The following is a 24,661-nucleotide window of genomic DNA, read 5'->3' as shown; positions in this document are numbered from 1 at the left end:
TTAGAGAAGGCTGAAGATGTTTTTAGATTATTGTAAAAGTGCGTTGCATCTAGGAGCAGCACTTAACAACTCTGAAACTTGGAACTTCCCATGCTCTTTAATAATGATAAATACCTCAAAACTGTAATTCAAACACTACTTTGGCTGTGCTGTTATTACGACCGTGCCCATGCTGTTATATGTGTGACCTGAAGGGAAGCAAGGGTAAATATATCTTTGAATGAATTTTATTGATCCCTGAGGGGGAACTGAGATGCTGCAGCAGCCAAGAATATGTGTAGCTCTAAGAGTAAAGGGTAATAACAGTGTGAGGCTAACAAGACCAGGAATTCTTATTTTCCTTTCCATTACCTGTAATAACTCAAATTAAAGTGTTTGTCAAATTATAGCCAGGAATCCATTGTTAAGGATCTGTATATTAAAAGAATAGTTTGTGAAAACAATTTGTGAAATATGCTTATTGGCTTTCTTTGAAAGAGTGAGATGAGAAGATCAATTCCACTCGGATATCTGAACAGTAAATAAAAAGAGACCACAATTGGCCCTTCAACAGCAACCCACGTCCCCTAAAAATACCACAACTTGTAATTTATATGCTTCAGTTTTTAGTCTTCATGATAAGCTAATCGCCTAATTTCTGTACCCTTCAACCATGAGAATGGTCATAATCTTTTATCCAAAAAATAAATTAATAAAAGCTAATAGATGATGATAATATGATTTTCCTAAAATGTTAAATTATCTTATCAATCTTGTATTGTTAATGGATCAAGTTGCTAAAATATGACTTTTGTTTCTTGTGTTAGGTTTAGACGTGTGATTATACCATTACCTATTATCTGTAATTCTTACTCGACTTCCTTGCTACTTGAAGAAAACATACATGTCTAAAATAATTATAAACACATTTCTAAATTTCTACTTTAGCATCGACAAGTCATATGACCCACTCTCAATGTTGTCTTGAGGTTTTACATTATTTTTGAGCATTTATTCAAGCCTTTATGCTTGTTTTTCTGCACCTGACTGCAAGTAAAGTCTACTATACAAACTATAATGTTGATGAAAGGTACAGAATGACACCTCTACAATTCAGATACAACTGATTATAGCAATGTCACAAATATATTGTCCAGAAAAACAGAGCACAGATGTGTAACTTGAAATGCAGAGAGAGCTGTACTCACAGCTGGATGGTCCCTGCCGAGAGTCTTCTCCCTGATGGCCAGAGCATCATTCAGCAGGTTGGCTGCATCCTTGTATTTATTCTGATCCCTGAAACAGACAGAAGCCAACAGAGTCAGACAGAAAAACACAGACAAGCACACAAAGAAAAGCAACATAAACTATGCTAACAATCTCCACGAACAGCTCATTATTTTCAGGTGACATGGTCCAAATAGCTTTGCAGCAGTTCCCACAGTCAATGCAACAGTTCGCCGACAACAAGCCGACCCACCCACTCTTTCCTCACTATTCACTGCACTCACTATTCAATGGGTGAGATTTGTGGAAGTAAAAAAACATGGCTCCAACCCCTGTAAAATACTTGCCAAGCTCTTGGGTGTCAGTCTTTTGTCCTTTTCTTCTTGAGCTGGGAAATGAACACTTCCCCAGTTCTGTTACTGTACTATAAATCTTTGCTTGTGTCTGCTATGTTTGCCATGTTCCACTTCTGATGTAGAAAGGCCTCCAACTATCAGTTGGGAGGTCCTATAGAGGCCTGACATAAAATGCTTTAATGGTTTATACTCAAGAGTTTTAGGAGACATGCCACCGTGTTGTGAGGGTGACATAAAATACATACTGTAACCATGATTACAGTTTTTCCTCTGGAAAAAGGCCACATTTTTGTAGGATGTGGACTTTTTTTAAAATTGTGCTATGGCAACAACAAGGTTAAAAACATTCCTTACATTGTTAACACTAAACACTGATATGAGTAACAGGCTTAGACTTCATTCCGAAATCCTGGGAAGGCTTGTAAAATAGTCAGAGTTGTCCGGGACTTTAAGGGTTTACAAGCTAGTAAAGACTTTTATTTTCATGGTCACAGTTTGATGTCAGTAACAGAAAGTAATTGAATATTCACATGGCACGACTACAGTGCTTTCGTATTATTAGTTTTGTATATTGGCATATAAACATGCAGCTATATCTTCCTTCAAATTAAAAATATATTAAATTTATTCCAAAATCGGATTAAAATAACTTATTTTTATGGTTTTGCAATCCTCACCAATAGTAATATTAGTCCGTTTGTATATTTGCAGGGAAACTCCTAGAAGTGCCTGTTCTCACTGATCACTGTATGGCCAGAAGTGTCACAAACAAGATAAATGATTTGCTAGACTGACCTGTAAACAAGGGCGAGGATGTTGAGCATGGTGGCCACATCTGGATGGTCGTGTCCAGAGGTCTTCTCCAGGTCTTCCAGAGCCTGTTTGCAGAGGGGCACAGCCACCTCGTACCTGCCCTGGGAGGCATACTGGATCACCAGGTTGTGGAGGGTCCTCAGACGGGCCGGGATCTCGTAGCCTCCCTGCTGGGCAGCCACTACCGCAGCACTAGCATGGGTCGGCTGGACTGGAGACACACAATGAAAAAGAAAGATTAGACATCAGAACGAATAAGGCTGGACTTCTGACCATTTAGAATCTAAATTATGTTCAAAACTGATTTTTAAGAAGTAAAAATAGTTTATTATTTTCTCAAGTAATCAATCAATTAATAAAAATGTTAAAAATTATACAAAGTCCCACTCTCCTAAACCCCAAGGCGACAACTTTAATGTGCTTATTTTGTCCGTCCAACAATCCAAAACCAAAGACATTCAATTTCATATTACATGGAAGAAAGAAAGGCATCAAAAAGAAGCTACTCTAAAATAATAATAACAACGTTGATAGACCAACCAATAAATGGTTTAATCCTTATATTCTGTTATTTCTCTACTCATCTGCAAGTTCTTGGTTTTGCTAAATCTAGTTGTTTTTTCTATAAGGTGATGTTGAAAAAGAAAATAAAACTTCATAATCTGACAACTGCCAAGAGTTAAAGAGTGTCACCACTGTTTTAAAGTAAGCAGGCTGCATTTGATATTGATGTCTTTGTGCTTGAACATGAATCAACTCAAGCTTTGTTTCAAATATCACAGCTTTCCTCATGGTTCATTTCAAAATCTCTGAAGTCATTAGTTATTTGAGTTCCTATAAATGGGTCAAAGCTGAAACCAAAACAAACAAACACCGGCTGGCTGTTAACATACGGCCTCCAAACAAGATCATTCACTCATAAACAATGTCCTCATTCTGCCCCGGTGCACTGCAAATGTGCTGGTTTCTGTAGGTCATGTTTAACGGGGTCAGGAGGACGGGATGAGGAATGTCTCTCATGACATGCAGTCTGTCTGCCTGCCTGCCTGTCTGTCTGTCTCTCGGTCCATGTAGAAGTTAGTGAGTGTGTAAGAATGTATGAATGTGTATGTGAGCAAGAGGTCAGGAAACCCCCTGATTGGGTTTCTTATTAAAAAAGCAGGCAGCTCTATATTTACTCTGAAGGAGCCAGTGGGGTTAAGAGTGGGAACCGCCCACTGCAGTGACAACGACGACCCAAGAGAAGTGACAACAGAACCACTGACACCACAGCAGCTCATCTCTACCTCGGCCTGCTCACAGCAGAGGAATATATTGAAAGAAACAACAGAAAAGTCCAGCAGAATGTGATAGTCAGCATTAACATCTAGAGCCCGACCAATGTATCAGCTGACAGATTATTGTTTGTTTTTTTGTCTACAATTGATTGACAATGTCATACATGTATGTACAATGTATAATAATGTGAAATATTCTTATATAAAGATATTTGTTTTACGATAGCCTTCTGAGTGCCTCTGCATAGTCATAGCGGTACAAAAATTGGTGCACAATCCACAGAGAGAAGGTATATTTTATATTCTAGCTCAAAAAATCGCTACATTGACACTACATCAGGCTCTATTAAGATCCATCACCAGCTGTTAAAGAGCAAATCATTGTGTTTTTATCCACAAATACAAAATGTGTTATTATTTCTGCTGCTTACAATTATTTTTGTATCAATTAATTTGGCTACATTTTGGCTATATTTTCTTAAACACTTAATTGTTTGGACTACAAATGTTTAAAACATATATATTACATATTATTTAAGGTTAATTCTATTAGTTATTTTTTCAATTTATAATTTCATGAATTTTGCAGCACTTTTATTTTCCCTTACCATGTTTTTTTTGTTATGCACCAAAATAAACCCAAGGCCAATTCCTTGTATATGAAAACTCACCTCACAATAAAACTGAAATACTGATTCAGATTTTCATTCTGGGGTTAGGAAATGGTAAAAAATTATAATCACATCTTTCTAAAGCCCAATATGTGGTCATCACATTGCTTGTTTTGTCTGATCAACAGTCCATACATTATGGGAAGTTTAGGATGCACCATTTTTAGAGTTTGGACTGTTTTAGGGATTAGAAGTTAAGACATCTTTATAACCCTGAAACACCTCATCAATACATCAACTTAGACTAAGGAGCAGCAGGACACTTAATCTTATCAAACTCATCTAATGATTTACTGCGGGTAGTTGAAGCTGAATGACTGAAATGTAAATATTTGTACAGAAAAATCTGAGCATATAAGCCAAAGGCAAATTTAAATAACAGGCCCAGCCGCCATCACATCATTATCTTCTTTCCTGCTGACGGCAATTTACCAAAACCCAAAAGCTTTTCAGGCAGTCTGAATAAGCTTGAGGAGGAAAGACATCTAATCTACTCCAGCACACAACACACAAACACACAAACACACACACACACACACACACACACACACACCACACACACACACAACACACAAACACACACAAAGAGTGTCAGGCAGCTCTGTTTCACACTGAGAGAGGATTAATGCCAATGGAAGCAGCATTCAGTGATGCAGTTCTTCACCATGCATAGCCCTCTACTGCCTTACTGTCCTCTCTCATCCATCCAATCTCTTCATCCATTCGGAAACACACAATACTTTAAGAAATGCCACAATTTTGAGTGTGCTCATCTGTTCATTTGATTTATTTGATGCCCTTTGAGAGGAAGATTTGGACACATGAAACCAATAAACTACTGCTCCTCTGCCTTCCAGGCTGCCGGCCATGTGTTTCTTATTGTCAGTGCTGTAAGTGTTGTATATACCATCATCAAATGTGGCTACTTGATTGTATTTACTGTAAACACTGATGTAGGTGCCAGCAAGTATGTGTGGGTGTGTGCAACACTGAGCGTCTCAGACATGTTTGTGTAAATGGGTATCATATTACAACTTGATTTTCTTTCAAATTGTGTGTCTCAAATTGCACTTCTAATTACAAACAGGTTGCTTCCAAAGTGGTTGTAATGGATTCCCAATTTCAAAATAGCTAAACAACTTCCTCTTTCCTACTCTACCAAAAATAAAGAAACAACAAATATTGAGTAAAACATACTTTTAATAAAACAAAACTATTTATTAATAGTAAATAATTAAATTAATTAAATAAAACAAAAATAAATAGATGAAAAATAGAAATAAAAATAAAATAAAATACAGATAGCAAAAGTGATATCAAAAAAATCAAAGTACATTTAATCATTTAAAAAAATCAATAGAAAAAAGGAAAAAAAAAGAAGTAAAAATTAAAAAAATTACAATTAATAATGATCTGACATGTGTAGGCAACCAAAAATGATGAATACTACTATTTTTATAATCTATTGTTATTTGTTTGAATGTATATTAAGAATTGTGTTTATTTGTGCCAGTTTTTGCCAAATAGTTGCCCCATTGTTTGGTATAAAACCTCAACAAAACTAATAAAATAAAGATAAAAAAATATGTTTTAAATAAATCTTCTTTTTAGCCACCTTCACTGTTTGCAGCTCCACGACTTAGATAAATAACATTAACGCTGACGTTTCTATCTTAATAACTCAGAAGAGAACCGTCACGTGATTTATTTATTTTTAATCTTTATGCAGTAATGACCTCTAAAGTGACACCACTGTTATTGAGATTTATGCTGTAGGAAGCCAATCCTATGCTCCGCCCTTTCCCTGACCCAACTTACAGCTATATATATTAAAGTCTGTCTCTTCTGTGTAGTCATAATTCATATTTAGTACGTATTGCTCAACACAGCAGAGAATTCATTAACGCTGCTAAAGAAACTGCTGAAAAACCATATAATGAAGCCTGTTTTCCATTTTTTGTTAAGTTAACAGAGGCAGTCCTCTAATTTGACACAGTGTCCCAAAAACAACCTGCTCTGCTTCCTCTGCTCTACAACCTGCACTGTAGTCATAATTTGGGCCAAAACACAGAGAAGCCTGGATTCAAACCTAAAATTACACCCACGAAACACTGTAAAAGTTGGGAATTACATTCTGCTCGGCACATAAACAATGGAAAAATGGGTTTGATTGAGAGCAGAAAAACATAAAAGGACAGGCCGTTAAATGTAAAAAAAGAAAAAAGAAAATTAAAATGTGCTGCAAATATGTAGCTGACATTATTGTTTCTTGATTTGTCTTTCTGCCTGCTATTGCTGGCGGTGATATTCTAGATCTGTGTTACTGTCAAAGCCAACAAAGCAATAATAGCCTCCTCTTTCCCCTGCTAATCATTGGCTCTCAGCTTCAAACCTTAATAATAGCTCACAAACAAATAGATTTATTTTTCAAAAAAAAAAAAAAAGCTCAGCAATTTGCCTTAAAACAGCAGCTCACTGTAGTTTACATTTGACAAACAGGAGGAAATTATGAATTTGTTGGGGACTATTTTCAGCAGCGGACTAATCCACATTTGATGCTCTATTGAATATTTGGGGCAGCAGAACGATGTATGCGGGGCTGAGTTAAAATAAACTACAGTGTGTGTGTGTGTGTGTGTTCATGGCAATTAAGAGACATGCAATGATGCGGCTCATTGATGCGTTTTTAATAGGGTGGAAAAATGTTAAATCCAGTTTGATATAAAGCCAATCCAAAATGTTGCCATATTGGTGCAGTTTAAGTTAAATTTTTTTGAGACGAACTCTGCCCCTTCTTGTCTCAACACCCCAAAAACACACAAACGTTCCAGTAAACAAACTAGTCCCAAACACAACCCTCCTCCCACCTCTCAGCAGTAACTGACAGATGTTTGTTATATAAACATACATAATGTCATGTTAATCACGGTGTCATATTGCTTACAACTAAAGGTGATACAATTTGGATTTAACACCTTGATGCAGTCAGCAAGGGTTGCTGACACAGGCTACTTTTTATTTTGCTAGAATGTGTCATAATGACAGAAGCCAGTTAAGCCAGTTTGGATAAACTCAAACTGGTTTAAGCTTGAAAAGCAGACAAGTCAAACCGGAATGCGATCCAACTCTAGTTCTTAATCATTTTTTTAAAACAATGGAGCATCTATGACACAGACTAAGATGATATAATAGGTTTTAGACACAACACTTCCTTTTATATAACTTTACTTTTCTACCAAGCAGTAGAAAAGTTAATCCCTATCTTGAAAACTTTGAATATTTATAGGGCAGCTGATATCATCAGTGATGCTGTTAAAAATGTTAAAGTAATTTTAAAAGTCTATACAAATCTGATATAGGTGCAAAGACTGAACAAAATATTAACTTTAAACTTTTACTACTGTTCTGCAAGACAGATTTCCACTCTGGCTGAACCTCCAGCTGGTAGATTAAATTAAACAGTTTAGAAAAGAAGAAACAAAGAGTAGTGGGTTGAATAGAGCTGCAGTGTGAGTCAGACAGTGATCTGCAGAGTGTGAACCAGGCTGTTGTCTATTTTGTCAGCAATTTAAACTGGCTGACAAACTGGTGTCAGGAGCCAAATGGGAATCACCTTGGTGCAAAAAAAAAAAAAAGATTTAAAAAACTTTATCAATGCCAAGTGTGGGAACAAAGTGTTTGCTGTAGTCTGTGAGGACCAAAAGCTTGAAGGTCACTCTGTCAGTTTACTGAAACAACCACAAAGCTGCAGGATATTTCTTTGAATTCAGCCAAATTCGTGCTGTAGCGACTGTCAAATGAGGTTTTTTCATTTGTTTACACAAAGGGAGTACTGGTTGAGCATTTCATTTCTTTTGCCAAATATTTAGATTGGAAGCATCCCATTTGTATTTAAATATACAGTTCATAAACAAAACTACTGTGGTCTTTTGTCAGACGTTATTTCACCTGACTACAGCCACACAAAACGAACACACTGTAGAAATCCTGGAACTATACAACACCAATCTGGTTGGGAGGTTTTCACCCCATTTGGCCTCCCTCCAGGCTAAACTAGGTCCTGACTAATGGGCCTTTACAGCCAACACAGCTTTCCTGTCTGGGCGACTGAGCTGTTGAAAGACCACCCCATCAAATACTGAGTAAAAGGGGTGGACATGAAGAGTGGGAGCAAAGAATGTGAGAGTGGCAGAGCGAGGCAGGGAAAGTTTAAGGGATGAAGAAAAAAGATTAATGTGGCTTCAGAAAAGCGATGTATGGCAGGAGAAACTCACCATCATATATTATGTGCCATACAGTCTGACTTTGGGGATGTCTGCTGACGAGACTTTGGTTTATTACAAGATTGTTGCTCGTGCAAAGATTGAAGTTTTGTTTCCGGAGGCATAATCAATTTTTCACCAGTGACATTTTCAAAATGCTGCAACCCTCCAAGAAAAATCAAATTTCCAAAAGAAACCTGCACATCATTACTCACAGCCTTCAACTGCCAAGTGTAAAAGGGATAGTTTGGAATAATTGAAGTGAGGTTGTATGAGGTACTACTCTATAGTCAGTGTATTACCGACAGTGGATGGTGGTCGGTACAGCAGACAGGAGAACTGCCACAGAAGCTAAACAATGTACTGCTGTGGATAAAAAGTATTTTTGTCACCGAAGAAAAGACCCACCTAAAATATGTTTTTAAAACACCAATATCAGTATAAGTGTACGCTGTATTTAGACAATTTTTATCACTTTACCTTGCCTTCAGACCATAGACTGTATAAAATAGCTTCAGACAGTCCTTTCCAGGGTAGTGAAGCTGTTATATCCATCTGTGCTCCACCAGACTCCCTTGACGAAAAATTGTGTTTTTGTCAAGGGAGTCTGGTGGCTTTGAAGAGAGCATAACGGTTTCAGTTCCCTTCGGAAAGGGCTGTCTGACAGCAAGGTAAATCTGTGAAAATATTTCAAATATAGCAAACACTTAAACTGTTTTTTTTAAGTGGCTGGAACACATTTACCGCTGCCCCCGTCCACAGCAGGATATCGATGTGCCGGTACTCCCACCTGTTGTAAGCAATACACTGACTGTGGATAAGCCTTAAAAATCCAAACTATTCCTTTAATGTTGTGGAAGCTTAGAGTTAACTATGTCTTTCAACTACATAATAACAACATTTAGAAAACCATCTTTCCACTTGACAAGAGTACCCTTACAATTATATCTACCCCCTGAGGCCAGGAACTACATTTCATATCTGGGTCCTCGATTGAAAATGCTTAAAAATCCCCCAGAGTAGAGGAGAGAAAGAGGAGCAGGAGGAGGAAGACTTACGGCCTGGGGCTTGGTCGTCCTGGTCATCTGGGAAGAGATCGTCCAGAGTGTCTTTACTGGAATCAGAGTCCTTCTCCTCCTGACGGGGAGCAAGGGAGGGAGGGAAAGAGGAGAAGGAGGACAACCAATGAACTGACTCAATGTTTTTGAAATTCATAGATGAGCATCACCAACTTCTTTCTTTATCTGCAGATGCAGTCATTCAGTCGCCTCAGTCCAGTAAAGCACATTTCAAAGTGTTGAAGTACTTGAGATTGTTTATATTGATAACTTTTAAATCAACGCTGCTGCTGATAAGGAGTTCAGGGAAATAAGACTATTCTAAAGAAACATACAAACTCTTTGAAAGCAGAATATGTTTAAATGTTGTAACTGGTCTGTTTTTATGCTGCTTTCTTGGCCAGGTCTCTCTTGGAAAAGATTTTTTTTTTAATCTCAACGAGACTTTTACCTGGTTAAATAAAGGATATAATATATAATATATATATATATATATATATATATATATATATATATATATGGGGGTTAGTGTGGAGACATTAGAGCTTATTCAAAAGATACCTAAAACATATAGTTTAAGATAAAACAATTAAAGAAAACAATGTCAAAGATATTTTTTCTTTAACTGTGTTTCTCAAATTGCAATCTGTAAATGATTCCCAATTTCAAATTTGGAAAATCTGCAAATATACATAGGTAAATAACTTTCTCTTTCGTACTTTGCTTAAAAAGCTAGAAATAATGATAACAAATATTGAGTAAAAAATACTTAAAACAAAAAAATATTCTTATTAATAGTAAATAAAAAACTGAAATAAAATTAAAATAAATAGATGAAAAATAGATGAATAGATAGCATTGGTGATTTTAAATAATTACAAGTACATAAAGTAAATTTTAATGAATTGAAAAATAAGAAAAAAAAATTAAAAATACAATTCGCAGTTAAAGATTATATTTTAATAATAATTATCTGACATTTATAGGCAACAAAAAATTATAAATACTTCTATTCTTTTATAAAAGTAATAACACTATTTTTTAATGTATACTTACTTCTTGAAATGTATATTAAGAATTTTGTTTATTTGTTCCCGTTTTTATCCCAAAAATTGCCCTTTTTGTTCGACTTTAAGGAAAGTCCAAGAATTTTTAAAATAATTTAATTTATGAACATTTATGCCATTTTTTCAAGAGCTGCTTCACAACACACAAAATCTGCGATGTGGAACCCACATTAGTCTCACATTGTGTGTCATTTCGACTATAATGCAAACTTAAAAAATATTTAGGGTTTTCAATTATTACTATGTGTTTTGGAATCCTTCTTCAGTTGCAAGTCTGTTCAACCATGAGGACACAATCAACACAATCTGAGGAGGACTCACAGATGGGGACAAGTCCTCGTCGTACTTCTTCAGCTGGTTCATGAACTCCAGGTGCTTCTTCTCCTCCTCCAGCTGAGCGACGCTCTGCTCGCTCTTCTGCAGCTTCTGCTGCGTCCCGGCCAGCTCGTCCCTCAGCCACTGGTTCTCCTGGCAGAGCCGGCGTACCTGAGCCCGGAGCTTCTGCTTCTCTGACTCCACTGAGCTCAGGTGGCTCGACAGAGCCATCATCACCTGGACAAAGAGGAGCAGGGGGGTTGTTAACACACCACAGTTGCTCGACAGTTTATTAATAATGGAGAATGTCTTTGGGGGGGGGGGGTTTAATCAAGGAGACAGTATTCCCTGTATGCCTGTGCTACAGTCCTCAAACATGATCTCATTTGTACGAGTTGGCTTAGAACCAACTCATAACAATATTTGCACTAATTCCCTTTCATTCCTAGCTACAATCATCCCAAACTGCTTTGACAAACATTTACACAAAATCTTGTCAGTTCCTGTGATATTCAAACGTATCTGACGATTTTAAAATGTCAAAATAGCAATCTTTCATAGATAATAGGCTTGCTAATCATACAATGCCCAAATAGCATTTAACATATCAAAATCAAAGTAAATAGTGGCAGATTTAGTAACACTATCATGTGTAAATTAATGAAAAAACTTCTAGTGATAATAGCACTGTCCCCATCAAAGCTTTTTATCTAACACTAATGTTATTGTGAGGCACTTTGGGTAAAAGCATCCACTAAAAGCATATGCTGTAAGGTGAAAGGCTGAGAGGGGTGTAATTAGACAACTACACAGACATTTGGGGTATTAGAGCAGGAAAATTATGCAGAAAAATATGAATCACACTCTCACTTTACAATAACTGCAAGCTACCTAAAAAGCTGAAGGTGGATATTAAAGCCTGCATGGTGCAGTGTATGTATATTTAATGGGCAAAGCCTGCTGGGAGATGGAGATGAGAGGCTAAAGCACCAACAGTGACTCATCAGTGACTCATAGGTTGGTGCTTGCCAACTGAGCTACGACATAACCAACTGGGAGTTTTCAAACTTTCTCCGAGCAAAAAAAGTTTTATATCAGAGCTGTGAAATCTTCTTTCTTTGTTTTTTGTTTTTTTCCCACAACCAACCTATAGGAGAGGAACTTAGTGTTTGGAAAACCCTAGAGTACTGAAAAAATTATATTTAAAAAGAGACAAAAAAGGCAACATACAAACATATACAACCCTAATTAAAATATGGGGATAGTGTAAAACGTAAATAAAAGAAGAATGCAGCAAATTCATAATTCAGAGTGCATATTTACAATAAGTGTATCATTTGAACATAAAATGTTGTCTTTGTACAGTTTTTAACTGAATATGTAGCATTGGATTAGATTTTTTTTTTATTGCACTGTTTTATTTACGTTTTATATAACTTCTTAACTTTTTTCCTAATCTGGGTTGTGAGATAGATCTAAAAACTTTTAGGAATTTGGTTTATGCTTTGCTTCCTAGTCTGTTATTATGTGCATCGCTACAGCAAGACAAACTGCTGTCAACCTCAGATCAGTCTGCACCGGCAGCATATTTTAAAGCATTTCTGTAGCCTTTTTGAAGTCTGTCACTCTTTTTTTCTCATGAAACAGATACGCCTCTGGTTAAACAAATGTATGCTGATTTTAGTCTTTAGCCTGGAGAAGACAGTTTGTTACCTGCTGCCCTCTTAGTTGGTTCTGAGGTGAAGTGACACAATAACGAAAGTCAAAGTTGGTGTGGATTGAACAAATTTCTTTTTTCTAAAATTTCTAACACTTCATTAGCATTTATGCACAGTTGATGGCTCACTTCTGCTGTCAATTTGGGATAAATCTGTCTGAGTAAACTATCTAATAGAGAGGTAGAGAACCAGCCAACTGAAGTGTTAAAACTTGCTTAACATGTAGAAATAACACACCAGTTAAAACCAGTGCTTCTGAGGTTTTTCTCTCGTCATTTTTACTGGATGAGGCAGGGAGGATTACAATTAAAATTACTGTCAATTTGACACCCTGTGCTTGTCAAGTGCCCCTCACACTTTAATGAAAATGTTAACAAGCAGCACACTTTTTTAAAATGCTGCTTTGTTGGTACACACCCTTAGGCAAAGAAGTGTTTAAATCTGTACTGAGACTGCAACTAAAAGCTGTGATTTCCAGTCTCCCTGTCCTCATACTCATTGTTTACAATGACATCATGTGAAAAAATAACAAAACAAGACTGTATTGGTTATATTTAAAAAAAATATATACATAAAATAATAAAAGAACAGCAATATTAGGGTATTCAACATTTCTCCGTTGAGATTCTTTGGTCCTCTGTACATGTTTTCAAAATATCTACAAATTTGCTTTTTAAGCCTGGACCTACTGGATATTCAGCATAGATATTTCAACTGATATTTCAGTTAATAATGATTCACCAATCACTGTGGGAAGCTGTGGACACATACCTGTGCCTCGCTCAGCCCAAGCTCAAGCATCTCCAGGGATTTGCGGATCATGTGTGACTTCTCCTCCACCAGGACGCCCTCCTCATCCTGCTTCAGGCAGCGCAGCGTGCCCAGCAGGCCGTCCAGGATGGAGTGGTGCTCCTGCTTCAGGGCCTCCAGCCCCTGGATCACCTGCTTGGTCCGGGAGATGATCTCATCCTGGGACAGCTTCTCCCCAGGGTCCCCGTCCTCCTTCACGCACACCATGGTGGACATGTCCTCACGCATCCTGCAGATTTAACAGCAGGGATAGTAAAGTTGATGTCAAAATGATCCATAAATGCATTTTGATGTTGTTCTAACCAATGCAGTTTAACCCAGTATGTCCCTGGAGATCAGACCAATAAAACCAAGAAAATTAAATTCCAAAACATTGTATAAATTTACATAACACAGAAAAAAAGCCTGTATAAAATGCATCTGACAAGGACGCCCTTATAAAATTTTAATAGTACAAATGTCAGGCTCTGGTGCAGGAGAGCAAATACATTTACAAATCTCTACAAAAACAAGGCAACTAAAAGCAGCTTGTTGTCATCTAAATACTCTTGTTGCCATTAGTATCCTCTCATCTGATGACTTATATGCTTGTTTAGTCCTCACGGACAAAACAACATATATATATACACACAACAGTTTAATCACAGTTAATGTTTACTACTGCAAAATGTCACAGACAGGACCATCAGGAAAAAGGACTTCATGGAACAACAGATTGAAGCTCAAGAGAAATGTTTGACTTATTTATTAATGTAGAGAAATAATTCATGAGAAAACACGTAACCTTCAGATGTTTCAGCCAAAGCTGCATCCACCTGACCTTTTCTAGTCTCATGGCCACTACACAGCCAGATGCATCTCCCTTTCCAATCAATACTCAGTTCAGAGTGAGAATCAACATTGGCTTAACCAAAGGTTAGACCATGTGTGTGTGACTAGACAGTTCTAAGTTTAGGTTGAGGGAATTAATAAGAAATCTTCATGCACTGACAGCAGCGGAGTGTTGCAGCAACAGAGGAAGCTGGACAAACAAAAGGTAAATGTAGTGCTGCATTTGTTGAAATCCTTTCTGAAGTGCTCTTACAACCTGAGATGTTATCAGTGAAGATGCATTAAGGAAAAGAGTGACTTTGGTGCAGCTGTGATGAAAAGTTTAGAACCAAACCGCAGACGATAAACCTGCTGCTTGCTGACAGTTTGAAACCAGATCTGAGGCTTGTGGGCCACGTGTGGTTAACAGATAACGACAGATATGAGGTGAGGATCATTAGAAAGGAACAAGAAGAGTTTAAATGACATGATGAGTGGAAGCAACTGATCTTTTATTGTTTGGGAAACACAATATTACAGTCTTGCAAGTTTAATAAGAATTTAAGTCAGCATTATTAACCTTATGTGTATTTAGCTAGTTTAAATCCAACCACAAACTAGAGGTAGACCGATATATTGGCCGGCTGATATATGGGTGCTGATACCGAGAAAAAGAAAAACACATTGAAAACGTGGACTCATCTGAGGCACCACCACCTCGAGGCCTAGAACAACATACACATTGTTTGCTATCCAACTCTTAATATGTTTTGTTAACAAATGTTTCTTTTTTTTGTTTAAATTGAGACTTGTGTAACATTTGTTATTATTGTGTCATTTTATCATGTAAATGGAGGGAAAAAAAGCAATATCGGTTAAGACTGATGTCAAAATAATCGGTATCGGCATCAGCTTTAAAAAACCTGTATCGGTCGACCACTACCAGAAACCTATAAATTTAAGATAAATCAGGGCTTTTATTACGACTTGAACCAAATATTTGACCATTAACATATTCATTTGGTGAGTTTTCATTGTAGGGATTGGGATTTGTTCGTTTTTAACTAAATGTAGGCTGAAATACCCAGATCATCCCCAACACAAAACCTTTATGGACCAAAAAAACAGCAGTGGACGGCTCCTCTCTCTCTGTTGCAGGACGGAGAGATTCAAAAGATCCTTCGCTCCTACAACCATCACGCTGTCTCATTCTTCAAGAGATTCTACCAGACTAACTGAATTTACCCTTGGGGATGAATAAAGTAATTTTGATTTGATTTTGATTTGATTTTTGATTTGTATCAACAAAGGGGAACTAGGGCTGAGAAATAAAATGATATATAACATCAAAATTAGATATAAAACTTTCCATCAAATATATTTATTCTATACAGTACCATCAGGTGAACTGCGTTAAGGCAATATTTAGGCTAGTACGTCAAAGCGATTTTTCAATAAAACATGCAATTTCACATCGTTTTGTACCATTATTATTAGTACATCTGTGTACAAAAAGCTGGCAAGGCTACTGTAGAGAAAAAAACAACAACAACAACACCCAAATAGCCTAAACAAAACGTATTAGGTAGTCCACTGAGGACCAACAACAACCATTAGATCTGAAAAAGTCATTTAGGTAGTTTTAATGTTCCACATATTAATTTAACATTCATTCTGGTAAGTCTCTAAGCCTTAAAATAGCAGAAAAAATGTGGATATAATATATACCATCTGTCTGCTTCCAAAGTCATGCTGAGCATCTCCACCCCCACCCAAGAGTCGAATATTTGATGTTGATTACTACTGAAGCTCCACAGCCCAAAATATGGTATTTGGGCCAGCACTAGATAATATACACTTATTAATTTTGCCAAGTTTACAGTTACAAAATACTATACAGTAGAGAAATACCAACACTAATCATTCATATTCATGATCACAATATCTCCAATAATAATCAGTGTCTTAGCTCTGCCATAATGCAGTCATAGCACATAATCAGCCTTGGTGATTAAGGAGGTAGACTGTTATATGTAGCAGGTAAAACAGATGTTATTATTTTTAATATGCATATATTAATCACACACTGCAGGTTAATATAAGTTCCTCTGACACTGACCCTTAACACACTCCACATGCTCTCCTTCCCATTCAATCCTGACTTTCGTTGCTTTCCACACGCACACAAATACACACACACACACACAACTTAAGAGGATTATGACTGAGCGCTTCGGCAGCACTTGTAGCGAGCAGCCTAATAAATCTCTGCCAACACACCAAACTGAAACCGCATAATGAGTAATTACAGAAACACTGACTTGAGTTATGTTTTACTGCAAGTCTCCGTGAAGATTACAGAAATGAAACAGGAGACTGACTTCTCATTATTCTGAATGTCGAATGATACAATGAGTTGAACCAGCTTGCCCACCTGAGTATAAAAGCCGCTATATGGCACCGGATGAGGACAGATTGGCAGATTTGTCTTGAATTGCCTCAGATTTCTCATTTCAGTTCAAGTGCGGAAGAAAAGAAAAACAATAGCTGAAGACCGCCCGGAGCAGACGAGACAGGCGGAGGACGGGCTACAGCTCCGATCGCTCCATGTGACTCAGCAACCAGCCTGCAGCCTATCAGCTGACAGCTGGGCAGGAAACTGTGTGCAGGAGGACATGGAAAAACAGCAGCTCCAGGTGAACAGAGCTGTGCAGCATGAGGAGATTTTCAGTGAAAAATAAAGATAATATTAACCTCAAACTTATACTGCTCAGCCCAACTGCATTTTCAGAAAGATTTCATAATACTTTAGGCACACAAAGAGAGCAAAATGATTACTATTTCTTCTGTTTTTGCTGATTATGTTTCGCTTGTTTCTCAATTTCAACAACCGCTTTAATAACGCACCTATTTTCCCACATACACAAATAAATAAATAGAAATTAGAGCTTCAGCTAATAATATTTTTTTTCATAGAATAACCTGTTGATTTTTTTCTCAATTAACTGATTCATAGTTTGGTCTATAAAATCACAGGAAAGTGCACATGGTTCGGGCTTCAAATTAATTACTAGGCTCACAATATTTCAACCGCCCAAAAATTCTGCTTATTATCAAAGAAACAAAGAAAACCACCAAATCCTCACAACCAGCAAACTGGAACAAGGTAAAATTTTGCATTTTAGCTTAAAAATGACTTCAACATTGATTAATTGATCAATTGGTAGAGTTACAGTTCCTGACTGGTCAGTACCAAAAATATTGATAAGCTCCTAAACAAACAATCTTGCTTTAAGTATATGACACATTAATTCATCCTAGTCTTATAACACAACTGGCATTTTAAAATTCATAACCTTCCCCTCATGATGGCGAAGCTGCCGACCAGGCAGAAAGTGTGGTGAATAACTGATTAATGTTTTCACAGCTTTTTTTTTTGCACCAAATTATGGAGAGTAGTATCAATAAGAGTATTGCTAAATATCAGTATTAATAAACAGTATTAATAAAGGTTTTTCGGCATTAATAAAATCCTAACAATACCCATACCTATTAAGTAATTACAAAATAGCCAACAGTGACTCTCCATGAGATACAACAAATTATATTATCTGCTAATAACAATAGTAATCTCTCCCCAAGTGGAAATGTCAACAGCCTCCACCCAAACACTTTCTGTAAGCAGGTAACCAACGGAGTTCAGAGATTTGATTTGTGTTGCAGGGAACAGATGGGCTTCAGTAGTAATAAACTTACTACTGTGGCCAATAATTCATCAGTTAATTGGGATAATGCACATCATGTCAGATAACACCAGTGTTTCCACCACATCCACTCAGCTACTAGTCCCTTGCTGCTGTAAATGAGCTGAAAAACTGACATGTAGACCTTATTCCACAGCTCACTGGGGGTGAAACACATATCCTTCAAGATGTGTATCAAAATAAAAGCTGTTCTTGCACTGCGAAGCCTATAAACGTAGAGCCTCTAAAGGGCCATGCATTGAACCGGGGTATAAATCTTTTTTTTTTAAATTACAGTTTTATACCCCAAAACACAGAGCAAGGTCAACTTTCAACCACTGAAAATACCCCAAACTGCAAAGAACAAGACTGACAACAACTACGACTGCAGGCTGTGTAATACAGAAGTGAAAGTGACAGCACAAGCCTTTTTTCCAGCTCTGATCCAACAGTCTTTTATTTCTGGCATCAGATGAGTCTCGGAGCACAAAGCACCACAGGGGAAGGCACAGAAAACTACTTCTGATGTTAACTTTTGAAATGTAAATAGCTGGCTTGAAGCAGAGCACCCAGGGACAGTGCAGCTCTTCATGTAAGCAGGTTAAGGCAGTGATATAATGCGGTGGGGAGACTGGTAGGGTATGAATTAGGGGGGGTGGGGATTGTCTTTGAGACCAACGAAGAAGAGGAACAGCGAGTACTTGCTGTGGGCTACATTGCATGAGGATGGGGACGGCAGCAGGAAGAGCAGCACTGCGAGGAAACAATCTTAGTCAGCGATGTGTGGGCTGATAGTCATTAGATGATGATCGCTGTGATTCACATGTAAAGAGGGAGAAAGTCTGAAAGAGCTTCCACAAGTTCAATTTCCTGGATTATTCATTTAAAATCGTCGGTGTTAGATTTGTGCTTGTGTGGCTGCTTGTTATCCACAACTCAAAGCAGGTAGAGCAGTTGTTCAACCTGTATCCTGTCAATGAAAACATTTGCGTTCTGCTGTGTTTGGTTGGGAAAAATACCGGGTAGGGTAGTTAACAACACCAGCTACCATTGTTAAAAACAAAAAAAGAGCATAATACAGTCCAGTGCAGAAAACAAAATAGCTCTGAGCTCCAAACAAAGACAACACATGAGTAAAACCATGACAACACGCTCACAGATTAACACTTTACATGTGCAATAACAGATTTTTTGACCACTTGGCAGCAGAAACAAGCTGCAAATACAAACATGACCTTTTAATATGGTGAACAGTTGCTAAATTAACTGCAGCGGCATTAGTGTTCATTAAAATAACAAATTAAAGTCCAGTATTTACTTTCTTTTAGGGATTTTTTTTTCTTTTTTAAATGTACCGCTTTTTTCACCAGCAAGTAGTTTCTACTTTGTCTGCCTAACATTTAGTGCAAGCCCATAAGGTAAAGTGAACCAAAACAGTAAAGTTACAGTCTGAAAAAACTAAAATAATTTTAAATATGCCTTAAATATCTCTGTAGAAGTGGAAGAACCTGCAGATAGAAGTAGAACTAGCTAAATGATCCTTTCTTGACAAAAAAATGTGGATTATAGCCGCTTTAAAATGATCATGGTTCTCTACCTTATGTACATCTTGTGCTTCAGCTTTGTCACTAAAAAATAATCTGCTTTTATCACCAGCTAGTTTTTGCTTTTGCCTATGTACTGTTTGGTGCCAGGCTGGAAGGTAGAATGGGTCATCAGAGCTTTTTCCCTGAAAACGACCCTGATGAGAGCACTAAGCGTGAACCAAAACAGTAAAACTGCACTCTGGAAAAACAAAAACAATGTGCTTAAATATACTACAAGTCTCTGTAAAGCTGAAGGAACCTGCATTATTTAAGTGATACTTTGTTGATATAAAAATGTCAGATTAAAGAAGCTTTAAAATGACCTTTTACACTTACATGCTGCAGTCTTTGATTTCACTTTTCCTTCTCTGTTACTCAACTTTCAAACCGTTACTGATGTGTCATGTGACAGCACTAGCTATAAGCTTCAGGGACCAAGAAAAGAGTCAGAGAGTCACGCGACATGACACTGCGCACTTATAACACAGGAAAAGACAAGTATGATAGCAATCCACAATGGACTGATTTGGTGTTCTGCGTCAGCTGAAGAATAACGCTGAAACCTGAAAACATACCCCCAACACAGGATCATAACTAATAGTAATTTTATGAGAACTAATTTGCAGCTGTGTAAAACGTTGTATCATCTCCTAATCTGAGTCACTGACATGACAAGACCTCAAATTATTTATTTTTTTATTTCCATGAGCAAGCCTTGGGCGAGAGATTAAATTTATCTTTCGAATCAGTGAAGTAGTTTAAGATGCTGTGATCTACAGAGACAGTAGTGGCACCATTCCTCTCTGCAGCACCCCGAAGGCTGTAAGACACCAACAGAATATACTACATTTCTTACTTATACAGACACTGACTTTGATATACAAGTTGCTTCTGCACGTTTTTAAGACGGTGTTACACAAAATGGGTTGAAAAAAGCACTTGGAGAGTTACTTCTGATTTTCTCATCAGGGGATTAAATATTCTCTTCCTCTTTAGCAGACATTTCTCATCGCTGATAGGGTTATTTCACAATATTCACATTACACCACAGACATTATGAAGAGCTGGTTGTTTGATTGGCATACTATACAGCTCCATCTCTCCACTGTCTGTTATAAATAAATTGATGTTTTAAATAGGACAATTTTCACAATCTTGAACAACATTAGTTGTAGGGCTGCATGATTCGAGAAAATATATTATAGTGATATTTTGACTCATATTGTGATCTCAATATGATTCATGATACTGGAGGGAATGATCATTTCTTTTCACCATTTTTCTAATTTCTATTAAAAATATATTAAAAATGATCATGGTTCATCAAGGCTAAATTTGTCTTATTTGGGTCATCTACATCTTCTGTATGTACAGGTGTGTATTGGGTACACCTCGCCACTAAAACTAATGCAACAGTCATGTAATAAATCCAGTCTTCATGAAGGTTATGAAGCTCAGTTTTTTTAAAAAGGTGTTTATTCAACGTTACCGTCATTTTGGAGGATCTAGTAGCTTGTGGTGCTGTTGAATTGTATTGTCTTATACTGAGAAGTGTTTCTACTGTTGAGTCTGCCGTCAGTGACATGAATGGGGTGAACAAATTAGAGACATAATCAGCATGTATATCACAAGGTCACTGAGATATACACTCGAGATGCAAGTTTCTTTATCCTCTTTTAACCTCAATTCCGTCTTGAAAATATCAAATAATAGTGAAACATGCCCATAGTCTTCAAACTGCTTGTTTTGTGCCATTAATCTTCCAAATCCCAAAACTATTCAGATCACAAGGATATAAAACACACATAAAAACACTAAGTGGCAAAACACAGACTCAAAGTAGTTGCTGATTCATTTTATGACAATCAACAAATTGATAAATTGTGTCAACCTAACAGCAGCTAAACGTCAGCCTCCAAAATGACCATGGAATTAAATCAACAACTTTTCAAAACAAAAAAAAACATTCAAACCTTCATGAAGTGCGTATTTACTACAGTGATCTTTTTTTAGACTACATTGGTTTTAGCAAAGTGTACCTGAGAAACAGGTAACTGAGGGCATTTTAAATTAGTCAAAGCTTTTGATTTTCTGTAGCAAAGACACAAGCTTGAACAAACAGGCGAGAACCAAAGCATTTTGTTTTTCTGCATCTACCGTCTGCATGACGAGGGTTTGACCAATGGTGTGCCTTTATGTTTATTCTGATTTAAGCCCAACCAATAAATCAGCCAGGCTGGTATAGATCAGCAGAGATTTGTTTATAGCAGATGTATATCAACAGAGGCATATGTGTCAGCCAATAATTGACAAGAAATTACAGCACAGCAATGCCAAAAGGTCTATAAAGGTACTTAAGAAACAGTAAAGTACAAGAAAAATGCAGGTTAGCCTTGATGAGAGCATCTGTTTTTTATGTTCAGCGTTCAATTCAAAATTTCCCTGGAAGTACCATATGTAAAGTACACAAAATTCAAATAAAAATGTACTACGCCTGCAGTCAGTGTCAGATTTCAGCAGACATTATGTTTTACTTATATGTTTAACCTGCAGAAGTCAACCGACCCTGCAGCAATACAACAAAATCTGCAGCGACAACACATAATTATCTTTCCCAGGCTAACACACACACACACACAAAAATCCTACTGGGATCTCTGAGCCAACAACAAGCTGTCCCAGGAGAGCAGAGGGGTGTTATCCTGGAGGAGGAGCCCTGCAGGTTGTCATGAGGACTCTTTTGGGTGGATTAAACATTAAAGACTGCAGGGCATGGTAAATAAAAAACTCCCAGAGAACAGGCACAAGTATTCCTTTTGATTTCTGTCGAGCAGATTGTGTCCTGAATCTCAGATATTCATAGACACCTCTCAGTGTTTCCCAGCTGTGAGTCCCACACTGAGCTCCACTGTCCGCCGCTGAAGCTGTCCCTCAACACAGGCAGCTTTCACAGCCGCCAGCCCCGCTCTGAATATCAATGAAAGGGGACATCCAACTATCACATCGTCACCCTGTTAAAATAATCCCCTAACTCATTTTTTCACGTTTTGCAGGAAACACAAAAAACTTCACCTAAAGTGTAACATATTCAAGATTCAAGATTCAAAGATTTATTGTCATGTGTACAGTAAGGAAACGTGTCTCCCTGCACAATGAAATTCTTTACTTTGTTGCCCGCACTGGGTGTCAGATAGTGTACATAAATGCAACAGTATTACAACAAGTAATCTTAAATAAAAATAGAAATATAACTGTACAAAAAAATATAGAGAAATTTAAAGAATGTAAGAATATAAATATAACTATTTATTGATCATTTCACTCAAAAAGGATGTATCAAAGGATGGCTATTGGCATAGTAATAACACTGTGTGTAAATTATGTAACTTAAGAGAAATAAATGACTTGGGCAATTTTTTGAACATGCTTTTGTGACTTAAGCAAGATATGGTAACACTTTATTTTGAAGGTGTCTACATAAGAGTCACACAAGCCTGTCAGAAAGATGATATGACAAGTATCACGAACATTAATGTTACTTCTAAGTGTAATTAATGTTCATGACACATCCCATGTCATGTTTCTGACATGCTCATGTCACTCTTATGTAGACACCTTCAAAATAAAGTGTTACCATATCTTGCCTCATGTTCAAAAAATTGCCTAAGTCACATTTTATTTTGATTTAGGCATAATAAATTCGCTTAAGTCACACACTTGACATAGGCCATTATCTTAAAGGGGTAAAATCACATGATCTGATCAACTGAGAACCAAGACTTTTGAGTGCTGCAGTGGCCCAACAAGTGCATCCTTCCCTCAGCATGTGTTTAAGTACATGCCCCTTTGTCACTGCTGCTTTGTCCCAACTACAAATGGATTAACCTGAAGAACCAGTTAGCCAACACTTCCCTGTCAGACTAGCCACGGTGTGCTAACTCTGAGCTAGCACTCTCAGTGACAGTTAAGGTGCTCGAGGCGTCTAATTCCTGCAATTAACGTAAACACTGACCACACGTCAAACCGGTTCATCATTATAAACCTATCAAAAATAATTTAAATATAACATGCTTCTTTTTCGACAAGATGACACCTGAAAACAACATTAACATTATGTGTTAAAGTGGTTAATTAGCTGATACAATTCCAAGAAATACACGGAGCCATTCTTACCGTTCTCTAGGACATCCGTTGCCAATGTAGCTTCACTGTAACGTCCGTTTATCTCCCCCCTTTTTACCGTCTTTTTCTTTAAAATACAGGTGCTCTTTCTTTAACGGACAACTCTTCCAGATGAATGTAAAAAATATTTAAGTTATAAAACAGGATTTCCAAACTGTGTCCGGCTGGGATATGCTCTGCCGACCGGGATTCACTGCACCAACCGCCGTTAATGATGAGCAGCTAGCTCCATAGCTAACTGTCAGAAACACTTGGTTTAGTCGGAGCCGTACAGGAACAGCCCGCTCTCCTTCGGTTCCATGGCAACAGCGAGTCCGTCTTACTAACCGGACGGCGGCTTCATGAGGCTCAATGGGAAGGTGACGAGTCGCCTGTGGGGATGACAGCCCGCTGCTCCGCTGGCTGGATGACTGACTGACTGCGCGGTGAGTGAAAATGGCGTTACCCGGCGCCCCCCTCACTCTTCCCCGGTAATGATGTCATCCCTGCCGCCGGATTAAAGGGGAAGCTGCGGTGCAAACTGAGCTGCCAGATTTATTTTGTGCAATATTTAAACACAGTAGACACAAAAACTACTGGTACTGTGGAGGAGGAAGTATTCAGAACTTCTACTTAAGCAGTGGCGGTTCTAGACCAGTTTTACTGTGGGGGCCAAGGAGGGGCCAGTGTTTAATCAGAGGGGCACATTAGCACATGAAAAAATGGCAAAGATGATATTTAAGTATTCAAAATCTTTGAATGTCTTGAAAAAGACACAAAATGACCAAAAAAGACACAAAATGAGAAG

At 37.5% G+C, this 24,661-nt stretch overlaps 1 protein-coding gene across 4 annotated transcripts in view; it reads right to left on the bottom strand.

Annotated features, from left to right (window-relative positions):
* Window positions 1-24,300, bottom strand: part of klc1a (kinesin light chain 1a) — a 54,468-nt gene extending 30,168 nt beyond the window's left edge. For 2 of the 4 annotated variants that reach the window (XM_059352569.1, XM_059352571.1), the window contains exons 1-6: window positions 23,866-24,300; window positions 13,515-13,782; window positions 11,032-11,262; window positions 9,644-9,722; window positions 2,358-2,586; window positions 1,188-1,275 (exon numbers count right to left, since the gene is read on the bottom strand). In XM_059352569.1, coding sequence (XP_059208552.1) covers window positions 1,188-1,275; window positions 2,358-2,586; window positions 9,644-9,722; window positions 11,032-11,262; window positions 13,515-13,781 — 894 coding nt within the window. In that variant the 5' untranslated portion in view covers window position 13,782; window positions 23,866-24,300. Of the gene's footprint in view, window positions 1-1,187; window positions 1,276-2,357; window positions 2,587-9,643; window positions 9,723-11,031; window positions 11,263-13,514; window positions 13,783-16,797; window positions 16,910-23,865 lie in introns of those variants that run through there. The other 2 variants (XM_059352572.1, XM_059352570.1) reach the window with 2 other exon arrangements.
* Window positions 24,301-24,661: the final 361 nt, after the last annotated feature.

The sequence above is a fragment of the Centropristis striata genome, chromosome 16 (genome assembly GCF_030273125.1).
Source record: "Centropristis striata isolate RG_2023a ecotype Rhode Island chromosome 16, C.striata_1.0, whole genome shotgun sequence".
NCBI classification, from domain to species: Eukaryota; Metazoa; Chordata; class Actinopteri; order Perciformes; family Serranidae; genus Centropristis; species Centropristis striata.
The sequence above is the reverse complement of the archived record's forward strand: the minus strand, read 5'-3'. Positions and strand labels throughout refer to the sequence as shown.